Source organism: Ictalurus punctatus, chromosome 6 (genome assembly GCF_001660625.3).
Source record: "Ictalurus punctatus breed USDA103 chromosome 6, Coco_2.0, whole genome shotgun sequence".
NCBI classification, from domain to species: domain Eukaryota; kingdom Metazoa; phylum Chordata; class Actinopteri; order Siluriformes; family Ictaluridae; genus Ictalurus; species Ictalurus punctatus.
This window is the reverse complement of record NC_030421.2, coordinates 880,837-906,646: the sequence shown is the minus strand read 5'-3', so window position 1 is coordinate 906,646 and position 25,810 is coordinate 880,837. Positions and strand designations below refer to the sequence as shown.

At 39.1% G+C, this 25,810-nt stretch overlaps 1 protein-coding gene across 1 annotated transcript; it reads right to left on the bottom strand.

Moving 5' to 3' along the window:
• Positions 1–105: 105 nt before the first annotated feature.
• Positions 106–25,152, bottom strand: gpc6b (glypican 6b). Its single transcript, XM_017470711.3, has 9 exons — positions 24,572–25,152; positions 15,182–15,340; positions 13,331–13,722; positions 11,635–11,800; positions 7,672–7,802; positions 7,219–7,338; positions 2,271–2,404; positions 2,083–2,186; positions 106–1,981 (listed from the first exon to the last, which is right to left on the bottom strand). Exons 1-9 carry the CDS (start codon positions 24,729–24,731, stop codon positions 1,794–1,796), a joined length of 1,554 nt encoding a protein of 517 aa, XP_017326200.1. The 5' UTR covers positions 24,732–25,152; the 3' UTR covers positions 106–1,793.
• Between the last annotated feature and the right edge of the window lie 658 nt (positions 25,153–25,810).

The following is a 25,810-nucleotide window of genomic DNA, read 5'->3' as shown; positions in this document are numbered from 1 at the left end:
AAATGAACAACGACACTGTTCCCGACGATTTCTTTTTTTTTTTTTTTTTTAGAGTTGATTTATTCGTATCAAACACTGATCCTAATGAAAGAGACTTCATAAATGTTCAGTCAAACACATTTCTGTTTATTTCTGCATGTAAATGAACCTTAATATGCGAAATGGGATTTTACTGCATATAATTTCTATAGTTGCAACATGTATTAGCGTTGCAAAATCACTCAGATTTGGAAGTATCCCTTTCCAAATCACACCAGTGACATATAGACTCACCGGCCACATTAATAGGAACACCTGCTCATTCATGTGGCAGCAGTGCACTCAAATAAGCACTCTTTACAACTGTGGTGAGCAGAAAAGCATCTCAGGAGAGAGGTGAAGAGGAAAAACGTCACCTTGTTGTCTGATTGGATAACTGCATGAATTAACAGCGGTACAGGTGTTCCTATTAAAGTTGCCTAGGAGTTTATAGATTTATGGACAAGTGAGTAAAAGTTAGAATTAGTTTTTGCAGTGTGTGTCTATGATTTCGGTCGAAAGGTGGATTTTAAACATCACATTTCTCCACACAACCACAGCAAAATGCTTCATGTACATTCTACATGTATTTTATATTGCATTCTTTAAAGGACTTTTATATTTCTGCTCAAAATATGGTTTGGTTAAATAATCATCTGACCAACGTTTAAAAAAACAAACAAAACAAAACGTACGACTGTGCATTGACGTGGTTTAATTCCTCAGACAGTCCACTACATTTAGTAATGTTACAACCTGGAACTGAAATATGAGAAATTGTATTTATTGTTAAACAAAAAAGCAGATTTGTTTTTTTGGGGGTCATGACTCGAGTCTGTTGGTAGCAATTACAGCTGCAATTCTGCTCAATGATATGTGTCTATGTGATATGGTTCTTGGTTTTGCACCACTACAGTGCAGCGTCGCCAATAAGCTTGTCCTGTTTGAAGGTGAATCTCCGCCCCGTCTCAAGTGGCTTGAGATTGAGATTCTTCTAGGATTGCCCTGCATTTAGCTCCATCCATCTTGTCCTCTACCCTGACCTGTTTGCCAGTCCCTGCTGATGAAAAGTGACATGATGCTACCGCCACCATGCTTCAATTTAAATATATATTTATTTATATATTCATTTTACATGCTATTTTGTGTAGATCTGTAACATATATAATCCCAATCCAAGTCAGTTCCAGGTTGTAACATTCCAAAATGTGGAAGAGTTCAAGAGCGTGAATAGTTATGTAAGGCACTCTATTTTATTTTTTAATTATTCTTATTCTTCCAGTAACGTGGAAATATCTGGTGAACAAAGCAAGGGTATCGGGTAGATTGTTTGTGTATTGTACAATTTTAAATACTCTTCACTCCACCCCAAAAAAAGGAGTAATGACCCTACAAGAAAACGAGTAAATATGGACTAACTGCTAACTGTGAAGTGAATGAAATTAAATGCCAATTTAGTTCATGTCGATTCTGGGAGGTGGGGCTTCAGGTACCTGGGATCACCTTGTAACCACTAAAAGCCCAAATTCTACTCAACACACATTTAAAACAGTCATAAAAGAAGTGACTGTTAACCAAAAGGACGTTAAAGACATAATCGAAAGCAGGAAATAGCGTAGTGGTTATTAAATGAAAATAAAAAACAACGCCAAAGAAACCGTAATGGAAATAAACGAAGTGGAAACGAAGGGCGTGAACATCCGTTAAGTCGCTTTCACTTCCTGGAGTCCTCGACCCAACTCACGCTAAAACAGAGACGGGTGTAAAAGCGCGTATTATCTCTGCTGGTTGAGAGATGTGAGGATGGACAGAACCAAAAGAAGAAGAAGAAGAACGTTGCATGGGTGGAGGCATGAAGTGGAGGACCCTTCTGTATTTGGCTTTTCGATGATGAAAGGGGGAGGCGGAGAAAAGCACGACTCCATGCAGCCACTCCCACTTCCTGATCCACTCATCTCATCACCTAAGAGAGAGAGAGAGAGAGAGAGAGAGAGAGAGAGAACGTATAAGAGTTGTGGCTATTTGAGTAATATTCTCTGAAGAATTTGATGTGCAGCGTCTCACTGGAGTCGTCGTCGAGTGACTGGTAGCCGGTATAAGCGCGCTTTAGAGCGCTGACCATCGCTGGAAAATCTATAAACTCTTCATCGTAGACTTCAGAGATGTTCCTGATACACAAACACAACGCAAGGCATGAGACATGTGAGCTGTTAAAAGACCTATACTGCTTTGTGTACGTGTTATTAGTGTACCAGTGCAGTTCCTCTCCGTCCAAGCAGTTTGTTTCGTCTTCTCTCGCCGCTACATTTTCATCCTGACACACAAACTCAGGCAGCGACGACCAGAACGACTTGAACAGCGACAGCTTCCCCTTAACGTCCGCTACCTGCAAAATACAAAATAAATACGTCAATCAAATGAAATGTAGCTCCTCTGTCTCGAGTGGTTTCAACAGCAAACTTTTCAATCATACGTAAACACACACAGAATGAAGAATGAAGAAGAGAGAATTTGGGCTGATTTCTTCATAGCCCAGACTGTAGATTCACGCAGCCTGTCAGTCACACTGGATTATTTACTCCGTTATTATTTACCCCCAAAAATACTGTACACACATCACATCGTCCAATCACAGTACAACTTACACAAAACAACAAACTAAGTTTAATGTAACTGATACAAAACACAAAAACAACTGAAATCATCGAGCTGGCGATCTGAGGATTTAACCGAGGAGACGTGGATGAGATGCACTGAGAGCAGGACTGGAACACAGCCGTGGTATTTGAGGTTTGGTAATAATCTGCATAACAGTAATGTTTCTGTATACATTTGTGTCATGTGAAATAACTGTTCATGTCCAGAAAAAAACGCTTTATAAAAAAAAAAGGCAGAATACACAGACCTCGTCGCCCTCGTCTTGTTTACGTTGGCGTGGTTCGTAGTTTTTGTGGAATTTGCCGAAAACTATAATTACATAACAGCATGGTTTTGCCCTGAATAAATAAGTAAAAGTGCTTTTAAAAAAACAAACTGGGTCACATAAAAAAATAGACTAAAATTTAAGGGTTCCAGCAATCTGATTTGTGCATTTTTTATGTTTGAATGAAAATGTAGGAAAGGACAAATTGCTAAATCTGAATAAAACGTATTCAAAATTTTAAAGCTTTAAAGATAAAATTCATTACAATTAATTGTATATTTTAAGTTTTGTTCTTTATTATTAAAGAATCGCCACCAAATTCAGTAAAGAATCGATCTGTCTGCCTGTCCTCATTTTGACATAATCTCAGAGTTGGGATTAGGATTAGAGTTAAGTAATAACATTTCAGCAGATTAATTTAGGTTCAGGGTTTATACCTGGGATTGGGTTTAGCATCAGGGTCAGGATTAGGGTTACTATCAGGTTTATGATTATGGTTCTTTGGATTCTGCTTGGAGCCACTTTAGTTTAGGGGTTAAGAAAGTTAAAGTTTAAAATTCAAGACAAATATTTGAGTTGGGTTAAGATTACAATTAAGATTAATTTTTATAATAGCCATTTAATGGGTCGATTTGAAGTAAGCAAATCTGTGTTTAAGAGCTAGTGAGGTGTATAGTGAGGTGTATAGTGAGTTGTATAGTGAGGTGTATAGTGAGGTGTATAGTGAGGTGTATAGTGAGGTGTATAGTGAGGTGTATAATGAGGTGTATAGTGAGGTGTATAGTGAGTTGTATAGTGAGGTGTATAGTGAGGTGTATAGTGAGGTGTATAGTGAGGTGTATAGTGAGGTGTATAGTGAGGTGTATAGTGAGGTGTATAGTGAGGTGTATAATGAGTTGTATAGTGAGGTGTATAATGAGGTGTATAGTGAGGTGTATAGTGAGGTGTATAATGAGGTGTATAGTGAGGTGTATAGTGAGGTGTATAGTGAGGTGTATAGTGAGGTGTATAGTGAGGTGTATAGTGAGGTGTATAATGAGGTGTATAATGAGGTGTATAGTGAGTTGTATAGTGAGGTGTATAGTGAGTTGTATAGTGAGGTGTATAGTGAGGTGTATAGTGAGGTGTATAGTGAGGTGTATAGTGAGGTGTATAGTGAGGTGTATAGTGAGGTGTATAGTGAGGTGTATAGTGAGGTGTATAGTGAGGTGTATAATGAGGTGTATAGTGAGGTGTATAGTGAGGTGTATAGTGAGGTGTATAGTGAGGTGTATAGTGAGGTGTATAATGAGGTGTATAGTGAGGTGTATAATGAGGTGTATAGTGAGTTGTATAGTGAGGTGTATAGTGAGGTGTATAGTGAGGTGTATAGTGAGGTGTATAGTGAGGTGTATAATGAGGTGTATAGTGAGGTGTATAGTGAGGTGTATAGTGAGGTGTATAATGAGGTGTATAGTGAGGTGTATAGTGAGGTGTATAGTGAGGTGTATAGTGAGGTGTATAGTGAGGTGTATAGTGAGGTGTATAGTGAGGTGTATAGTGAGGTGTATAATGAGGTGTATAGTGAGTTGTATAGTGAGGTGTATAGTGAGTTGTATAGTGAGGTGTATAGTGAGGTGTATAGTGAGGTGTATAGTGAGGTGTATAGTGAGGTGTATAGTGAGGTGTATAGTGAGGTGTATAATGAGGTGTATAGTGAGGTGTATAGTGAGGTGTATAGTGAGGTGTATAGTGAGGTGTATAGTGAGGTGTATAGTGAGGTGTATAGTGAGGTGTATAATGAGGTGTATAGTGAGGTGTATAGTGAGGTGTATAGTGAGGTGTATAGTGAGGTGTATAGTGAGGTGTATAGTGAGGTGTATAATGAGGTGTATAGTGAGGTGTATAATGAGGTGTATAGTGAGTTGTATAATGAGGTGTATAGTGAGGTGTATAGTGAGGTGTATAGTGAGGTGTATAGTGAGGTGTATAGTGAGGTGTATAATGAGGTGTATAGTGAGTTGTATAGTGAGGTGTATAATGAGGTGTATAATGAGGTGTATAGTGAGGTGTATAATGAGGTGTATAGTGAGTTGTATAGTGAGGTGTATAGTGAGGTGTATAGTGAGGTGTATAATGAGGTGTATAGTGAGGTGTATAATGAGGTGTATAGTGAGTTGTATAATGAGGTGTATAGTGAGGTGTATAGTGAGGTGTATAGTGAGGTGTATAGTGAGGTGTATAGTGAGGTGTATAGTGAGGTGTATAGTGAGGTGTATAGTGAGGTGTATAGTGAGGTGTATAATGAGGTGTATAATGAGGTGTATAGTGAGTTGTATAATGAGGTGTATAGTGAGGTGTATAGTGAGGTGTATAGTGAGGTGTATAGTGAGGTGTATAGTGAGGTGTATAGTGAGGTGTATAGTGAGTTGTATAGTGAGGTGTATAGTGAGGTGTATAGTGAGGTGTATAGTGAGGTGTATAGTGAGGTGTATAGTGAGGTGTATAGTGAGGTGTATAGTGAGGTGTATAATGAGGTGTATAGTGAGGTGTATAGTGAGGTGTATAGTGAGGTGTATAGTGAGGTGTATAGTGAGGTGTATAGTGAGGTGTATAATGAGGTGTATAGTGAGGTGTATAGTGAGGTGTATAGTGAGTTGTATAATGAGGTGTATAGTGAGGTGTATAATGAGGTGTATAGTGAGGTGTATAGTGAGGTGTATAGTGAGGTGTATAGTGAGGTGTATAGTGAGTTGTATAATGAGGTGTATAGTGAGGTGTATAGTGAGGTGTATAGTGAGTTGTATAATGAGGTGTATAGTGAGGTGTATAGTGAGGTATGCGTTAGTCTAGTTCGTTAAACTGATACATACATCATCCATCGAGTGTTAGAACACCGAAACATCACACGGGGCTAAATATAATCCCGACTGCTGCTAAAAGACGAAACCAAATGTGCAGTGTGGGTAAGAACACTCTGTCTGTGGAAGTGGTTTACCGCAGTCAGCTCTCACACACACACACACACACTCACTCACACACACACACATTTTCCAACTGCAGAAAACTGAAGTAACTGAGCCTACGCTGGGGCACATGGATCATCCAAATTCCCCTCAAATGACTGGCATTTTTCATTAAACTCTTAAAGGTAATATAAGTGCTCTCCGTAGAATCCCTCTCAGCATGAATCATTTGATCAGAGCAGATCAGAGAAAGCAACAGAGAGAGAGAGTGAGAGACCGAGAGTGAGAGACAGACAGAGAGAGAGACATGGATTTGTCTCAGGTTGAAATAATGTGTCCCTGAAAATAAGGCTCACACTGTGAAAAACGTTCAACTTCTAACTACCGCCGTGTTCTCTTCAGCTGGATTTTCCCTTCTCCAGGATGTGAGTGTGAGAAACACGATGGACAACATTAGCTAAAAACGGTCCAGACATTACGCGAGTATTTATGCTGGGAAAGTTCCTCGTACTCAGAGTCAGCTTCTCATTCCGACTGTTAAAATCACCTGCGTGTGGTTCACACCTCTGAGGTTCCCAGATTGTCCTTGAGTAGAAGTGTGCAAGAGAGAATCAAGACCGTCCCCTTTAAACAACTTTTAGCACAGATAAAAAAAAATTCTGGGATAGAAAATGTGAACAAGACGGCTTCCACACTAATTATTCATTATTCATCAGCACATAGAATAGCACTTGATCCAGCACATCTTTTTATTTACAGTGTCGAACTATTTCAATTGCTTTTGTTTGATTTGTTCATTACAAACAGCTGAAAGTCTGTACATTTGGACGATAAACCTGATTTGCAATGGGGGTGAAAAATTTTTATTGCAACTGTATATATACAGTATATATATATATATATATATATATATATATATATATATATATATATATATATATATATAGAGAGAGAGAGAGAGAGAGAGAGAGAGAGAGTGAGAGAGTACTCTGAAAACATAATACAATCATAATGTGTATGTTAGATTTTAGTTAGCTTTTCTTGAGTTGTTGAGATTATTTTTCTAGCTAGTGTTAGCTGTAAGTTGTAAATAATTCTTTAAATTCTAACTCATGTTAGTTAGTTAGGTAGCTAGCTGTTTTAGTCAAAACTTTACTAGCTGCCATTAGCTGTAACCTGTAAGTAGCATATTAATTTTTCTTAGCTTAATGCTAATTAGCTAGGTAGCTAGCTGTGTTAATCATCTAGTCTGTGCAACTTTGCTAGCGGCCTTCGTTGTACATCAGTTCATTTTAAAATTGCAATCAGAATATTAATGAAGCGAATGTTTACCAGTTTTTGGAGGTTTGTGCCAGCAGGCTCAGTCGTAAATCCGGCATCAAATGTGTCTGCAACGTCGCGGGAAACTCTGCTTTTTTCCAAAAGCTTTGGCTGACCACAACCACGAAAAACCTGCAATTACACAGAATAAATAGGAAATTGAAGAAAAAACAGGACGTTGCGTTCCTGAGTTGTACAATTTTACCCAAACTGCGCTCTCTGTAACATGGAGTTTGTGTGTGTTTAGCATTTCTTTGTCATTCGTCAGCCTTTAGCTGAGCGTGCTTATGCTCTATATGTAGAGCTCTAATCTCACATGCTAATCGCTAAGCCCTTAGCAAAGTTAGGTATTTCAATTATAAGGCCATGTCCGAGTTTACCGTTCCAAGGATTTCAATAACTAGTTTTTTTTAAAGCGTGAAATCATGCAATTGGGTTATAACAGGTGTAACATATGCGACATACTTCGTATGACAGCTCCATGGTTTTCTCTTGCATAGTCATGATGGCGTCTGAAATTTTGACGTCGATCGGCTCCATGACGGACTCGATGTTGAACGGCCCTTCGAGTCTCTCGATCAGCAGCAACATCGCGTCTGTAAAGAAAAAGAGATTCAGTTTATTGTTTAAAGATACGGGCAAATGATCTCTGTGCTAGATTTGCAAATTATTGGCTAGGTATTTTCAATTAAGTTTTATTTTCAGCAAAACCAAAAGTAAAGAGAAATGGTTGTTGTGAACATCTGCGTACATCAAATCTATCTAATGTTAGCAGTGCTAGTCTTGCTAATTACATTTAAGGATTTTTTTTAGAGAAATTGCGATCATAAACAGATGTTTTTCCTTCCTCACTGCATCCCTCTTCCTGATTTGATTAGTTTGTTAATTGTTTTCCACCTCTCTTGACTCCATTGACAGTGATTGGGCTGTTTATTCTCTCAAGCCAAATAGCACAGAAAACTTAAGTGGCAACTGTGGTACTGGCGCTAACTGCTAACAATCATGGAGCCTGCCGGTGGAGATGTGGAGGATGGCTGTCCTACACAGCTTGGCGGGGCCTCTGAGCTTCTGACCTCTTGTTTGGTGTAGAACTCCTGGTGCAGGAGTTAGGTTGTCAATTCCACCCATATATCTGTTGAATGCTACAACCAGAGCAGGTACTGGAACATTTTCCATTTTTTGTTCCAGTTCTCATCTCAGGTTTTGACTGTCCTTCGTATATCCCCTGAGAAGGCCTGGTAAAAACTCCAGCTTACTGGACGCATCTCCCATGTGTCCATCCACTGCACACACTTCTCTGATCCCGGTCCTGAACATTCTGCCTGCCTTTGAAGCAGCATTTCTGCTTGTCTCTAGATGTCCCACAGGCTCCAACATGTAATGGTGAGAGTCTGTGAAGAGTCTGGGACTTGTATAAAAGTTGTCCTTGTAGATGTTGTATCGAGTTCCCAAGTAAGCCGGGTTTCTGAGATGTCCATTCCTACTGGCTTCCCTTGTTTTCCAACATAGATAAAGGAAGTATTTATGAAGCCATTAGAGGAGTCAGCTAACAAAAAAACTTCTACGCCAATTTTGTAGGCTTGTCCTTCACAAACAGAAAAGGGTCAGGCCAGTTTTAGCTTTTGTTGCCACCGTTCTCTCATCTACAGCAAGCATTCTTCTTGGATGGTGTTGTGCCTGGCAGGTAGCACACATCTCATCAAGAAGCAGAACAACTTACCCTGGTCTAGTCCCCTTCCTCCAGGAAAAAGTTCTGACCTTGTTATAATCAATGCTGGGAATGGGACAGAGTGGATACGGTTTTCCCTCCAGTAATCCTGGATGTATTTTAAAGCAGTGGTCACCTTCCTGCAATGAATGGGCACAATTATGGTTAAGTCTTCAGGAAGGTAGATCTCCAGGAACAGGGTTGGTGACCACTGTTTAAGAGGAACCATTGGCATGAAGCTGACTGGGACCAGTGAATTTGTAGAACTCTTCCAGAGTGACACCAGACCATATATAGATTTTGTCCCTTGGTCAGGTTTCTAGCTGCCTGTTTGTTGGTCTTTGTGCAAAGTGTCAGCACAGAAGCCTTTGAACTGTACAGCAGAAAGAGGTCCAGTGGGGGTATAGTGCTGGGATTCATCAACCTCAACTCCTGAAACATCTAGCAGACTCGAGAGCTTGGGTTATCATTTGATGGTTACTTTTTTCGCCCACCTAACGTATTTTGATAAAACAGACATTTTTCCACATCAGAAACTCGGCCAGGGCCAGGTTCTGTGACTTTTTTTCTGTCTGCCTGTCTCACTCTGTCTTTCTCTCTCACTTTTTTCTGTCTTCCCAAATCTTTGTTTCTCTCGCTCTCTATTGTTGTGTAAACACTTTGTGACAAACGATTAAAAAAAACAGATCACTGAAGAGTTATAACCGGGACAAAAGTTTTTATTAGCAAGAGAACCCATTCACCCCGCAATAAATTTCACCCCCTTTATTTCCAGAATGATCTTACGCAGAGTCGAGGTGAACAAGGGCGAATCTTGGTGGTTTTTGTCCCATACACCAGAGCACTTTCCTTGCCCTTGTTCCCTGGTTCCCAATTTATTTCTGTAACATTAAATCCGTCCAAACTGCCCGTAAAGCCACAGAAATGTTTGAGGAAATCCTTCTCTTCCTGGAAACGTGCATTTTGCACATATTTTGGGATTACGTTAACGCCACGAAACCAGCCGGTGCGTCATCTAGACAGGCTGGTCCTGTACACTTGATTCTAATAAGAAAAACTACTTACCAGCCTGATTGGCTGGTCAGTAGTTTGCTTATATACGCCTAGCTCATTGGCTAATTAGGGATATACTGCACATATGAGACTAGCGCTCACTCAGCTGACAGAGGACACAGCGAGTGTGTGTATAAAGAGTGAAAAAGCCAGTACTGTATGTCCTAAGCTGGACATAGAATACATGGATATATAAGTGGATTTTATATAGACATTGTCTTTTGTCTGACATTATCTCAAGCTGCATTGATAGATTTAAGTTAACCTAACTCTATTTATGATGACAGAAAGCGAGGATGGTCTGAGATTGGTGGGTGGGGAAGAGGGCGGGGCTTCCAGGCTCTGTCAGTTAATATCGGACCGATCAGAACAAAGAAACACCTTCGTAAAGGACATGGCTCCATAAAGAAATTTGTTACATCACTGTACGATGCTATGTAAAGGATGTAGCTACATAAACCAGATAAAAAAGATACAAACAATGGAGTATATAGAATCCTGTGTATGGGATGATGGTCATAGTCGTTATCCTTTTCTAAGACTGTCATCCACAAGGTGTGGGCCAAGGTGTTGCCTAGGAGTTGGTTATCATCTGATTACTGATTCGTGAACCCCTGTAAAGGATGTGACTACATTAAAAAACAAAAGTTTTTACTCAACAATTTGAGACTTTATGTCGTGGAAAGTTATCATGCTGGAAGTAGCCATACTCAGATGATACTCAGATATGCTGTGGCATTTAAACAATGCTTTATTATTATTATTATTATTATTATTATTATTATTAAAAGGAGACCAAAGTGTGCCAAGAAAACCATCCCCACACCATTACACCACCAGACTGAACTGCCCACTCAGATTCTTGTTCATCACTGACCGAAGTGGAAAGCCATGTGGTCTTCTGCTCGTGTAGCCCATCCACCTCAAGTTTCGATGTGAGATGCTTTTCTGCTCGCCATGGTTATAAAGAGTGGTTATTGGAGTTACTCGAGCCTTCCCGTCATCTCAAAACAGTCTGGCTGTTCACCTCTGATCTCGATCGATATCTCTCTCTCTCTCTCTCTCTCTCTCTCTCTCTCTCTCTCTCACTCACTCTCTCTTTGCTTTGCGTTGTGCATGAAAATCCCAGGCGATCAGCAGTTTCTGAAATACTCAAACCAACTCGGCTGACACCGGCAGCCCCACATTCTGAGCATGACCTGAAGACCTGTAGACTTCTAGATTGTATCTGCATTAGTGTATGCATTGTGTTGCTGCCACATGATTGGCTGATCTTGCATGGAATGTATGTGTGTGTGTGTGTGTGTGTGTGTGTGTGTGTGTGTGTGTGTGTGTGTGTGTGTGTGTGTGTGTGGTTGAGAGCAGCACAGCTGTAAGCCATTATCCTCGGCCTACAACTGCTCCTCTGTCCACTTATTCACGTTTATTTAACCTCCAAAATAAAATAAAACCAAACCGCCGAGGTCACATAAACACTCATTATAAATCCATTTAGGCCCCATTCAGCCTGTGGCCTACATAGTGAGTAGGGAGTGTGGTTTGGGATGACATCCTCGGTGTACATTTGGACTGATGTTTTCATTCAGCTAGCAGTTGGGAAGCTAGTCAGGTTGGCTGTGTCGGAGACATGATGACGTCCCAGGTAAACATGGAGATACTTTTCTTACCGACGTATCGCGTCCAGTCGCCATCCATTCTGAGCTGCCTCCTTAAGCAGAGCTGAAGGACTTGAAGGCAGTAATGTTTACACGGCTTCGTCGCCGTCACGCCCTGGCAGTACGGGCAGTAAAGCATTTCGGTGACGTTGCTAACACACTCCGCACTCATGTTAACCTGACAGGAAGTGATGCAAAATGACACAGAAGTCACTGATTAATTGATTTAAACAGTACTAACACTTTATGCTCATGATCACCTACAGACTATTTATAGTAGTTACAGTAGTGACTCCAGGTTTTTTTCACAAATCGATTGTCTAATGTCTCTCTCTTATAGAAACTACAGACTTATTTAGTAGACTTCAACCTTGTAATTATTGTGAAACACTGATGATGCATTCTACATGTGATAAAAAACAAGATCCTTGAACATTCACAGCATTATTTATCAACGTTTATGAGCGTGTAAGATTGTACTAAACTATTGACTGTCAGGTAGTTTCTTCTCTAATTGTTGTCGTAATTAGCTAGCTGGTCATGTTAGAAGGGCGAACAAGAGTGGATAGCATCAGGAGTTGTGTATTTTCTGTTGAATTTATGTAACAAAGCAGTGAATTATCACAATTGTTTTGACCGGAGCATGACTTAAACTAATACTTAGCATCAACCAAAATGAAATAACACGCCATGCTGAGAAGCATTATTATTCGTACTGCAGCAAACACCAGAACACACCGTATTTAATTCAATGCTATATGGATTACTGTGTGTTTTTTTTATGTTAACGAGCTAGCTAGATATTTCCAACAATAAAATAAAATAAAATGACATTTGATTTTGTTCAGTTTGACAAAGCTGCTTCAGTGTATTTAACAACATTCTTTGCTAGCTTGTATTGTAGCTAGCTACTTTATCAAAAGGATATTTTGGCTCTAGATTAGCTATTTGAAATCATGAGTAGCTTGTAGCTTCCCCAACCCTGAACGTCTCCTCACAAAAACACTTCACCATATCAACAATCATACATTTGTCTTTCTTAAATATCTACACAGATTACACAATGTAGATCGTCCACCATACAAGTCCCAGTGGATGAGCTGTTACTATACGGTGGTCCAAACTGGTTTATGCTGGTTAGTACTGGTCTTGTGCTCCTTTATATGGTTAAACAGGATGGCTATTTCCTGACTGACTGAAGAGCAAAATCTGTCCGATTATTGCTTGCATTATGCTGATCATGCTGGGTTTTTTCAGCAGTGAAACATTAAATCATGTAAAATACACTGTACTTCCCACATAACATCATAAAGATGGAAAGATTTTGCACCAAATTATAAATGGCTTGTGTTTGTTTTCTGTCTCGTTCCTGTCATTGTTTTGTCCATGTTGTAAAGTCTTGCCGTATTGTCCGACCTGAGGTCATATTTTTATCCCGTTTTCTGAGTTTCCTTGTCCCATATTCTTTCTTTTTGGGGGGTTCTTAAAAAATTCTTAAGACTAGGGATTAGTATTTTAGATAAAATTGGTTATATTTTACACATTTGAAAAATATTTTATTCTAATCATTCACTGCACCCAACTTTTACAAGTCACAGTTTTTTTCTCCCCAAACAAAGCTAGCTACCAAACATTAGCTGGAATAAATGTTAGCTAAACAAAGAAGCTAAAATACTATTCTGGCCAACAAAGAGGAAAATTAGCTAACCTTCGATGCATTGGTAGCCACTCCCTGTCCAAATCCGAGTCCCTGGACAAAGGTTCGAGCGACGACAAATGCCCTCGACACTTGAGACGTGACTTTTTTAGGCACATCGCCGAAGGGCTTGAGGTCGTCCATGTGCTTGTTTACGCACTCCATGTAATCGTCATTGATGTCGTACTGTGAGTTCAGCAGCTGGAACATGCGCTCCATCAGACGGGTCCAGAACTCACTTATCATCTCGTCCAGGTTCACATTTCCACCAGTGTAATAGTGTTTCAGTTCAGAAAATAGTCGCTGGAAAACGTCGGCGTTTTGCGTGTACAGATCGCCGTAAGTACGAACAAACATCTCGTTCAGAGAGCGCTCGGTTTTCTCCAGGAGTTCCAGGAAGAAATCTATCCAGAGGACAAAAGGTAAGAAAGAAATTACACCTCATCTTGTTGGAATATGTATGACTACGACTAACATCTAATCTACATAATTTGAGGAAAATATTCAAAATTGTCAATTTGCCAAAATAATATTTAAGCTCAGACAGCATGTACAGTAGCTGCTCTTGAAAACAAGTACATATTTAGAAAAAAATCTACTTTATCAATGTATATACCATTTAATAAATTCAATATGCGTCACCGCAATTTAGAACTAGAAAAAATTCTGTTATATTAATAAACCAATCAGTTATGATGGATGTATTTCTTAATGTCAAATTAAACAGTGTTTTGTTTCCACATAACCAGTTTGGATTTCCATCATCGAACCGCCACTTCATGTGCACTTCAGCATCTGATAACGAGACCAAGGAACTCTGAGAGGTGATGGCGAGACAATGATGATGTGGAACAATTAACATGGTTCACAGCTAACGCAGGTAGTTAGTGTTATTTTTGGTTGGGACTGAACTTGGGTGGCAGTGAGACTGACTTTGTTTTGATGTCCGTGTTTGGGTTTTCAAAAATAAGAAAAATTAAAAACATAAGAATGCTGTTATAAGAGTCAAGAGTACACGTGTCCGGCCCGAACTGCACTGCAATCGTCCCTCAGTTACTCAGATTTACAAACTTTTTTTATTCACATTTTTGTGTCAGTGTTCTGCGTGGGTTTTTCTTTCTTTCTGCATGGGAGCATCATCAGAAGTACGTATGCAGCTTAGAAGGAACAGTGCTGTGAGTTCAGTATAACATCAATTATAGGCTGTGAGATCTGAAGAAAACTGTTCAATATAAATATGAATGCAAAATAAAATAATATACGTATGTTCATTTCACAGTCTCTATTCAAATGCTGCTAGCATTGCGAGTGCTAATTTGCTGTGATTATCTAATGTAAAAGTTTATTGCCATTATACAGTCATATTTTAAAGAAACTTTAGGTCTAAACACCTCAGATTATATATTCATTAAGAACAACATGCACATGTGGACAAGATGTAGTATTCTACTCACTTTAAATACAAAATCCTGTCAGTAAATCAAACATGTTTTACAGGCTTTTTTTTTTAAATAAGTTTGCACATGTATAGAATTTACAGTTTGTTATAAATGCTATTAACTAGCCACTTACTTGTTCTTGTATGCAAACAGACAACTAGCATAAGGATTTAAGGGTTTTTATAGAAGTTGGCAACAAAGCAGATTTTAAATCTTACTACTGTAGCTACAATTTTTGTAATATTTATAACTTGTTACTATCTGCATTAGTTTGTGATTCCCTACAAGAGCTATCTGTTTTGAAAGCTTAGCTGCTAAAACAATTAATGCAAGAAAAACAAGATCTTCACACGAGGCACACATTATTATTAACATTATTATTATTATTATTACCTTGAGTTAAAGGTAATGAGAGAATTCGTACCATCAAACCTTTTATATCTGGACTCAAACGTGTTCCTCAAGTCTTCAGTCGCCTCATCGACAAACTTTTCAAACTCGTGCTTACTCCTCTCAATGAAATTCTCCTCCATTTCCGCGCTACAGCACGTCCAGTTCTGCACACACACTTGCAGGTAGTCACCTGGAGATCACAGAAAATATCACACAGATGATAAAACCGAAACAGCAGAATTCAGATTTAGCTGATGTGCAAAATTAATATTGAAAATGACAACAACGTGCATATTCTAAGACTGTATATATTGGCACCCTCATAATGAATACACTGTAATGACTCCTCTGGAGAGAAAAACAGCATCGAGTCTCTTCCTGTAAGGTCTAAAACAGATAGGAGTTATTGTACTTGTAGTCAGGTTTTGGTCCACTCCTCCATTTTAAGCTCTTTTAAACTTTGGTACGCACGTGGCCCTCTTTAATTCAGACCACAGGCTTTCATTAGGGTTTAAATCAAGAGAGTGAGATGGTCATTTTGTGTTTCTTTAACCATTTTGGAACTATGATGAAAGCTCTGTGTTTGAGTGTATTTTAACCTCCTGGTAGAGGCAACCAGGATTTGGACTGCGATATCCTGGTACCCTACAAGAACCCCAAACCTCCAGCTACAAAACATTAATAATCCATCTCCAATGATTTTACAGTGAGTTTAGAGAATGTGAAAAAATGTGACTCAGACCATGACACATGATTCCAATTGTACATCCAATCAGCACAAAGAAACGTACGGTGGTATTAATTATTTCTCTACAAATCTCCAAATGGACTGGATGGGATTGGAGCTCCACTACTTATTTCTGGAAACAACATTATTGCAGTTGGAGGTTGCAGTTCACCATAAAGATAGCTCTGGTGCATACTGGGAAATATCTTTGGCATACCAGAAATATTTGTGTTGTTTACATTCTGTGGCATCGTCTGGACTCAAACTCACAATCTCCCAAAGATAGGGCAAAAAAAAAAAATTTAAAAATCAAGTCTCTTTTAACCTGTAGTTTGGCTTGATGATGATAAGTGTGTGATAAGTATGTTAACTGATAGGAAAACATGGCTGATGTTATAGACATTATCTATTTTTTTTTTTTTTTAAATCCTGATGGTATTCTTCATACCTGACCTAGTGAACTAGCATGAGGATGTGTTTTCGATAAAGACTGCATAGTCGCTCTGTATAAATGGCATAAACGTAAATATAAATAAGACAAATGCCTGTTAATTGCAAGATTAGATTAGATTAGATTCGAACTTTTAAAGATTTACACTGCCACGTAACTAACATTACTTCTAGCTAGTTAAATATGACCTTGTGCTCTCTCTCAGATTGTCAGGTAGTACTGGAGTCCACAGCACAGAACCATGGTTTTTCAAAAAAAAAAAAAAATTTAAATAAATAAATCAACCCAGCATGTTGGTCAGCCTCACTGGGGTAAAACAACCCATGCTGGGGTCCCAGCACTGGCTTTCCAAATTGTCCCAAATTGGGCTATTTTTAGCCCGGCTTTATTTAAATTGTAGGAAATTCAGCTGAGTCATGATTATTTTGTTGCGTCAAGGTAGAAATATACTGTAGCTATAGTTGCTATAGCTATAAATATGACATGGAGCTATACACTGCGTACTAATCAACATCAACACAATGATCTCATCTAAATTATGTCCACTTAGCCAATACCGATCTTCCAAAAATCAGCAACGTGGTTTGTTGTTGGATGGAAACAGATGTCCATACGCTAAATTTAGTTGTTCTCAAGACAGTAATTTTCTAAGCATATCAAACTGACTCATGTTCAGTAACCGCTTTATCCTGGTCAGGGTCGCGGCGGATCTGGAGACGATCCCGGGAACACTGGGTATGAGGCAGGGATACACCCTGAGATGGGACGCCAGCCCATCACAGGGCACCGTGCACAAACACATTCACACCTAGAGGCAGTTTATCGTTGCTGATCCACCTAGTGGAATGTTCTCCAAAGAGAGAACATGCACAGAAACTCCACACAGACAGTAATTTGAACTTTGGACCCTGAAGCTGAGAGACGGTAATGCGGCACCGTCACGCTGTCCAGCATTTCAAACTGTTAAAAGCAGGCTGTTGAACTTAAACAGAAATTAAGTATCACAAGGGACTAAAATATAAATGATAGACTGTTCTTGATTCTGTGAAACGTTAAAATATCCAGGCTTTAATATGGTGCAATTATTATTATAAAAACGTGTTGTTGTTGTTTTTAATCGAGTTTCCCCCCTCTGTCTACATTTTTAAGTGGTGCTGGTTGGTGACTGAATCGGTTTTCAGAACCATCTTCAAGGAATTTCCTAAAACATCTCATCTTTGTGTGCATGAGCATTATGTTTCTTGCTTGGTAATAATTTGGGAAATCCAGCATATAATTTGTCATGGCAAAACCTTGAATGCATTAAGTAATTCAACAGATAACTCCATGAAGGTCAAGGAGATCGTAAATTGTGAAGAGTTTTATTTTCGTCCACTTCCTTGGTTAGATGATGATACGTTTCAGTCGAAATTACTTTTTTTTTTTTGCATGGCCGTTTAAAAAAAAAAAATCTCACACGTGTTCATTCAGCAAATTTCTCTGAAACCATTTTGAGCCATCGCGGCCATTTTAACAGAACCATAGCCACCTCCAAGGAATAAAAATTCATGACCACACTCTAATTCCATCATTATTGGTTTTGTTAGCCCATGACATTAATAAACAAAGTAAACTGTCTCCGATTTTGTCTCCTATCATGTCATGTGTCATGACTCTTCCCACAAAGCTATCCTCATATACCAAATGAAGCGCGAATCTGTTAGAGTGATTTTGACATCACTGAAATTTGATTTTCTTCCATTGATTCAATCCACATTAGCTAGCTAGCTTCATACAGTTGGTTACACTGAAGGAAACTTTAAATGTACCAGATTAGCTCTTGTCTTTAAATTGTTTCATGTATTATTCACTTAGAAACATTTAAAACATTTCTTCAGTCCAACTGCACAAGGTTAGTTTTATAAGGGGAGGTGGAGAGGTGGAGTAATATAATATTGCCAGAGCATCTGTGAGATTTTAGTCACGTCGATATCCACCATGTCACATCAGTCATTTTTTACGGACTACACGTGCATGCGTCTGGAGCGATTACACTGTACATCTTTCTAAACACTGCCAGTATTTTACTGTTCTGCACTTTAAACTCAGTACTTAGGTTCAGTTTGGTTTCAGCAGGAGACAAGATAAATTTATCAGGATATGTATTACCTGGAGTAATACATACAGCATACAGCACACATTTCCAGGGGGTTTAGGTAAGGTGTGTATTAAAATGAGGTGTACGTAGCACGCATGGAATTTTTTGTGTGACGAGCATGAATACATAATTTTTTTCATCCCAAGATTGCTTGTTGATGAATCACTGCTTGACTGATTCACTTCGCTTATTATAGTTAAAACAGATGTCATTACTCGACAGGACATTACTCAACAGAGATAAATCTGGAAATCTTTATGGGACATCCTAATAGTACTTCTGTCAGCAATCTCGATTATGGACCACGGATTAGTATCACTATGGATTGGTGATTCCAAGCTGTTCTTAGACCCTTAGGTGTGAATGAGTGTGCTAGCTTGTGGTGCCCTGTGATGGAGAGGCATCCCATTCTACTGTGGCCCTGATCAGGATGAAATGATTACTGAAGATGGATGGATGAATGAACTGTTCCATTGACGACCCTTCAAGTGACATTATCCAGCTAAAACGAAACCATATTCTACTGAGCTGTTGCTAGCTGACATACTCCAATGACTTGCTGCAATGACTCCAAACTGGTTAATTTAATAGCAAACTAACCCAAGCCTGCAATCTTAGCAGTCTGGCACTGAGTATGTCATACCATCTTTATGTAAGCAACAAGGGTAACCATGGGATCTATTTTAGCCACTGGAACAGTGTCTGATGTCAGGGCAGGGCAGGTCAGTTGTACCTTCTGCAAGTCAACAGGAGAAAAATAATTGGTGGAAAGGCTGGCAGGGTTTATCCAAAATGCCTGTGGTTCTTCAGCTTCAAGTGTCCTCGACAGTGGGGAGAGACTCCAGTGACTGTTTTTAGTACTCATGCTATTTTACTATTCATTCATACCAGACAGTGATGCAGTTTCTCAGGATAATCTGTATGGTTATTTTTTTGGAATGGGAGGAAGACAATAGGAGGGGGAGGTTTGCACTTCCCAGTCCAGGTATTGAGGGTCCAGGGTGACACCACAGATCTGCAGGGAAAACTGTTCACTACAGATTCTCTTGCAGTTAAAAAATAATTTCTTCTTTTTTTTTTTGGCCTAAACTACAGGTTGTGGTAGATTTTGGTTTAAGATAAAGCCTGCAGAAAGGTAGATCTCAAGGAAGAAGGTTGGTGACCACTGGTCTAGAACAATCCAATGATTGATTCACTTCTGTTGCTGATACGGTCCAGTGTACTTAATGTGATCCAAGCTATACTTTGTGGCATAGTTGTAAGCCAGAGTGAAGAATGTAAAAAGCACTAGACTTACAATACTGCCTTGTGTGAATCGTTGGAATCGTTGATCATAAGTGACTGAGGTCTCCCGGTTAAGATCCACTTACAGAGTGAGGTGTTCGGTTTCTTTAACATTTTCCGATTCTACTTGTGATGAACAATCACTGAGGTCAATGAACTGCATTCTTGAACATGCCCGTTTATCCTGGTTTTGTCAGGGCTAGATGAAAAGCAGTGGATATGGAATTGTGCCCTGTCGGGTATTAGAATTGCATGGGGTCCCGTGATGGTGGAGTTTATTCTTTAGACATATACCAATGGAGACTTGGAAGCAGAGTGAGGATCCATTTGCAAGAGATTTAATGAAGATCACAGCAAACAAAGTGAAAAACAATCCTGATATTCCCTATGATAAGGCAGGCAGAGGTCAATCAGGTTTGACAAGAACAAAAATAAGGGTAATGCAAAAATAAGGCAAGAGTTGTAGGCACATATCAGGCAATCATCAACGGAATGGCTTCCGAAACTTCCACAAACGCAAGGATTGGCGAAACTTCGCGATGAGACAAAGAAACAGCAGGGTATACATAAACAAACTAATCACGGTTACACACAGAACAGGTGCACACAATGACGGAGAGACAGGACTAGAACATAAAACAAAGGCACATCGCAAAATATAAACAAAAGACACATGACGCAAAAGCAGCGCTCATTGCTCTGGAAACTCCAGAGGGGAATTCATGGCATTATGCCTCATGGCTTATCTCTAAAAGCATTTCATGATAAGAACTGGTGTCAGTGTTAATCCTGGTAGTCAGTGATATGATGATATGACCCTCATGCTGCAGGTCTGGCAGGGTGGCATCATCATCATCACCACAGACAGGTAGAGTTATGACCTGAATGCCATGCCATGTAGTTGTGTATCTCTGAGTCTAGGTCATGATGCTAGTTGGCTCTGCTGTCCTGAGAACTCCCATGTCACCTGATCTGTCTGCAGTGTCACAGGATTCCAGCAGCACACATCCTTCGGCTATCAACCAAATTTATTATTTGTACATGAGTTGAGGGCCTTAGAGTCAGTAAGATCATCTAATACTGATATAGATGAGATACAGTGAAGTTAATGGAGTCATGGCAGGTAACAGCCTCCCTAAATATATTCCAGTGATAAAGCAATCCTCAAGTGCTGAGAAGGCCCCTTCAGGCACGGTTCTCATCTGTTGCAGAACCGGTTTGGCAATTCATGCAGCGGTATGCTGGATACTGGAATTAGCTTAGCAAAGCTCTAATCACACAAACATGTGGGAGATTCGTACACTCTGTTGATGTTGGCGTACACAAGGCTCACCATGTTTACCACATGTATTTCAAACTCATCGTGAACTGAATTGTAATTTGCGTGGCTATAATACTCTGTCAAAATAATAAGAAGCTTTTCGGATGTGCAGTCTGAAGTTTCCGAATGGTCCCAAATTGTATTCATTACAAATCATGAAGGTCATATCTTTTCTCTTAACCTTTAAGAAGACTTTACGCTTTGCCCTGACGTTGCCCTGATGCAGCTGGCACTAGTCAGGGATATACAGAATGCCATGATTTTAAAGACAGCAAAGCTTAAAGTCTTCTTAAAGGTTACGTTTCTTGTGGAGAAAATTTTGTATAAGAAGACATGTTGCAGATGCTATTTATCCGAGGAAATGTGGCAGAAAAATCTGGCTTGCCTTACGGTTGATGACAGTTCTCGAATAATGCACTGGAATACTACACAAACATTTTACAGAGAACATTTGAAATTTATTTATATCACTGTATAAATGTAGTAATTCCAGTATCTGATGGAATTAGATCAGGAAGTTTCAAATATCTGTTATCAGCAAGAACTTGTAGTTCAGGTCATGTTACGTGGGAACGCAGATATGGCTGGTGATCAAAACAACATGACAGAGACGTTTCTGTACGTCTGAACAACTTTTCTACAGTCTGTACTTGTATGGTGGATGCTCTACAAAACCTAAGCTGAATAATAAATAGATTAAAAACAAGCTTTTTGCAACAGAATTGTGTGTACAGTCCCCTCTGAAACGATCGGAACGGCAAGGTCAATTCATTTGTTTGTGCTGTTCACCAAAGACATTTGTGTTTGAGATCTGAAGATGGAGATGAGATGATGGTTTAGGATTTCAGCTTTTATTTCTTGGTATTTACATCTGGACATGTTAAACAACACAAAAACTTTTGTATCAGACCACAGAATTATTAGGCGAGCAAAAGTATAGGAACAGATAAGTCTTGACGTAAATTAACGTAAAGAACACTTAATATTTGGTTGTATTTCCCTTGTGTGCAGTAACTGCATCAATCCTGCGACTCACTGAAACCAAACTGTTGATTTCTTCTTTTGTGTTGCTTTTCCAGGCCTTTACTGCAGCCTCTTTCAGTTGTTGTTTATCTAAAAAGTCTAAAACCTTCCACTTTCCCCCCCCCGATGAAGTCCTTTGTTGAGTTAGAAATGTGTTTTGAGTCATTATCTTGCGGCAAGATGAAGTTCCTCCTGATTCATTTGGATGCATTTCTATGTAAGAGAAATGTTCCTTTAAATTCATTCTGCTGCTCCATCATGAGTTCCATCATCAGTAAAGATCAGTGAGAATGTTCCAGAAGCAGCCATGCAAGCCCGAGCCATGACGCTACCTCCACCATGTTCCACAGATCAGCTCGTATGTGTTGGATCATGAGCAGATCCTTTCTTTCTCCACACTTTCCATCACTTTGGTAGAGGTTCATCTTGGTTCCAGAACTTTTGTTCTATTCCACATGTACTATATAGTAACTGGACAAACGGTTTGAAATGTGTGTCGTTTACTTAATTTATATCGTTTTTACAGTAAAATGTTGTGTTCAAACCAGTATGATATTTTAAATGTTTTATGGTTCAGTACAGAAGTATTTATAGTACACACAGATTATACTTTGACCAAAGACCTTATTGTATAACTACAGTAACAACTCCTGTGACTGCATTAATACACACAGCATCATTAACTTTACTGTAAAATTAACATTTAACCACGGTCCTATTTTTAATTTCTTCCATTATCTTGGAACAGCTTAATGTATTTCAGTGCAGCAACAACTTTAAACAACGTAATAATTTCCAGCCCAACTACATCTCAAAAACCACACAAAAGACAAAAACTAGCCTTAAAATGTCAGCCATTGGAAAAGGGAGCCATGTTTTTTTTTTTCTTTTTCCTCAGCCTTTGTGTGTGAAACAAGGTCACTGTGGTGTGCATGCATTTCTGATGTACGAATATTATCCACCCTGTGTCCCTTTCCCTCTCCTAGTCTTTACAAATGGTTCTGTGTATCATAAACACACCGTCTGTTTTTACACTTTACTGTTAATTCAGATTATTTAATGAACAAGATATTAGCGACTGCGCCGTGTTTGTAAACTAGTCCAATCTGGAATGGAGTCACAGAAAAGGTGCATAGACCGAGCGTGGGGCAGCGTGAATCCTGCCCCAATCGGCCTCTATTAGCACTTGTTGAAATTTTTGAACAATAATGGTGCAATAACTCTATGGAGCTAAATCGGGCAGTGAGCAAATCATCAATTATATCTGAAAAATAGCAACATTTTTTAAATCGCTGGTCACTTAATAGAAGTCATTATCATTTCAACAGAATTTAAAATGCATGGAGTTGTGAATGAGGACTTTATGAAGACTAGTTTAAGATCTGATATTTGTACATGATGGGACTGGACCACACTTTCCCTAAGAGACGAGCCGCCTCACCTCACCGTGCCACCAAAACACAAAGCACTTACATCCCTGCTGAAAAAACACCAACAATAGAAACCCTCATAGAATATGTAATGGTTTTAATGGTTATAATAGGAATTGTATCTGTTTTAATGGAAACTGTAATGGTTCCTGTGGACTTCGACTGGGAATTTGTTGCCTTCGATTGATGGCATGTTATGTCTAGTGTATACCATTAAGGAGCAATAATGGTAATGGTTTTAATGGTTAACAGCTGATGGTTTGTAATGGTGTACACTTCCAGTCAAAAGTTTGTGGACACTCCTCTGAAATGTTTCTCATGATGTTAAAAACATTTTGATCTGAAGGTGTATGATCTTGTATTCTTTTCTTTCATTAGAAAACTAATATTTTATTTACCAAAACACTTTTTTTTTTAAACGGACGACTCGGAGAGAAATATTCTGAAAAGCAGGAGGTAAGTGTGCAGCGTAGGTGTGAACTCCTTTAATACTGTTTAAAAAGCATCTCAGGGAAATTCCTCAAGAAATCGGGTGAAAAAACGCCAAGAACACATTTCTGGAAATTCTCGTCAAAAAGCGTGTCTACTTTGAAGATGATAAAATATTAAATTATTTTCATTTATTTTGGATTTTTGATCACTACATAATTCCCATAGTTCGTCTTGTGTTACTCCGGAGTTTTGATGACTGTTATTGTTCTAAAATGTGTGTGTGTGTGTGTGGGGGGGGGGGGGGGGGGATTCTGTGATGGTTTCTAATGGTTTTTTTTTCAACAGGGCTGAAGAAGCAAATGATGCAAACCATTTTCTATTTATTTAATTTACCCCCCCCCAAACTAATACCTCATTATGCAGTAAAAGTGCAGTGGACTAATTTTTTTTCGTTCAGAATTACAAAATATCCTGATGACTAATTGAACAAGAGCAGATACTGATTATGATGTCTGATGGGAAAGCTGTTTAAACGGAACGGTGTTGGTGCCACGTGCACTCGGTTATTTCTTTAAGTGTGGTCGGATGCGCGCGCGTGCGTGCGTGTGTTTCTTACCTGCCGTTTCATTCTCGGGGCCGGTCCAGGAGCTGAAGCCCATCTCTCTGTACGCCTGACTCACCGCGCTACAGACGGCGCTCGCGCGGATTTCGGCGCACGCCAGCGCACAGAGCGCGCACAGAAAGAGAGCAGCAGCGGCGGCGCGCGCGAGCACCATCGCACATTCGGGTTATTAATAATAGCAACAACAATGATGAAAGAAATGAAGAAAACTATTATAATAATAATTATAATAACGAGGAAAAAGGAATAAATATCATCCAGCTCCACTTCCGGGTTGAGCGACCACCACCATCATCAGAAGCATCATCATAATCATAGACGCGCGCGACGGCTCTCGAGCTGTGTGTGCGCTTTTTCGCGCGCGCAAGTCTGAGGAACAGAAGCAGCAGCAGCAGCAGCTCCGTGTGAGGGCGTAGACACGTCAGTGAGACAGGGAGAGAGTGAGACAGGCCTATTTGTCTCACTGCTCTGACGATTGTTCTGTGACAAATGAGTTGGCCTTCATCACTTTAAAGCAGACACTCAGAATGTTCTAGCAATCGGGCAAATATAACACAGACAAGATATAACAATACAACCACAGACAAGAACAGACGGGAAAAGTTTTAAAGTAATCTACAATATTAAATAAATATATTTTAGTATTAATGTGTTTGACTTGGATAACATTTTTACTGTTCACTGTATAGGCCTATAACAATTGCAATAATTCCGTAAGAATGTCATTATAATGGATAAAGTAATTATTAATTAGTTAACTGAAGCTTTAAATTTTCTTTAAAATTTACTATTTTGGTGTAAAGATGAGGAGAAATAAGCAGAAACAAGGGACTGTACATAAATAAACAAGGTCTATAATCACTGAAGTTAAATAGACAGAAGATTGAAAATACTTTTATTTGTTTAGTGCCTAGCAATATTATATAAGTATTATATAGAAACAAAGTTTGTTGTAAATTTCAGAGCAATATGTACCTTATGCAAATCACCATGCGATATGTAATTTTCTGTAAGTTATTGAACGACATTTTCGTAAATTATTTGAGCAATATTTAAATTAACAGCATAACACTATTCATATCACATTGTTTAATATCTTGGTATTTTTGTGGTTTCAGATTGGGAGATCATTTATAATATTTGGATTGTTTATGTTATGCTGTGTTTTGGTGTTGTCCAAATTCAGTCCCTCACTGCTGCCCCCTCTATAGTGCTCACTATAGAACTGTCTAT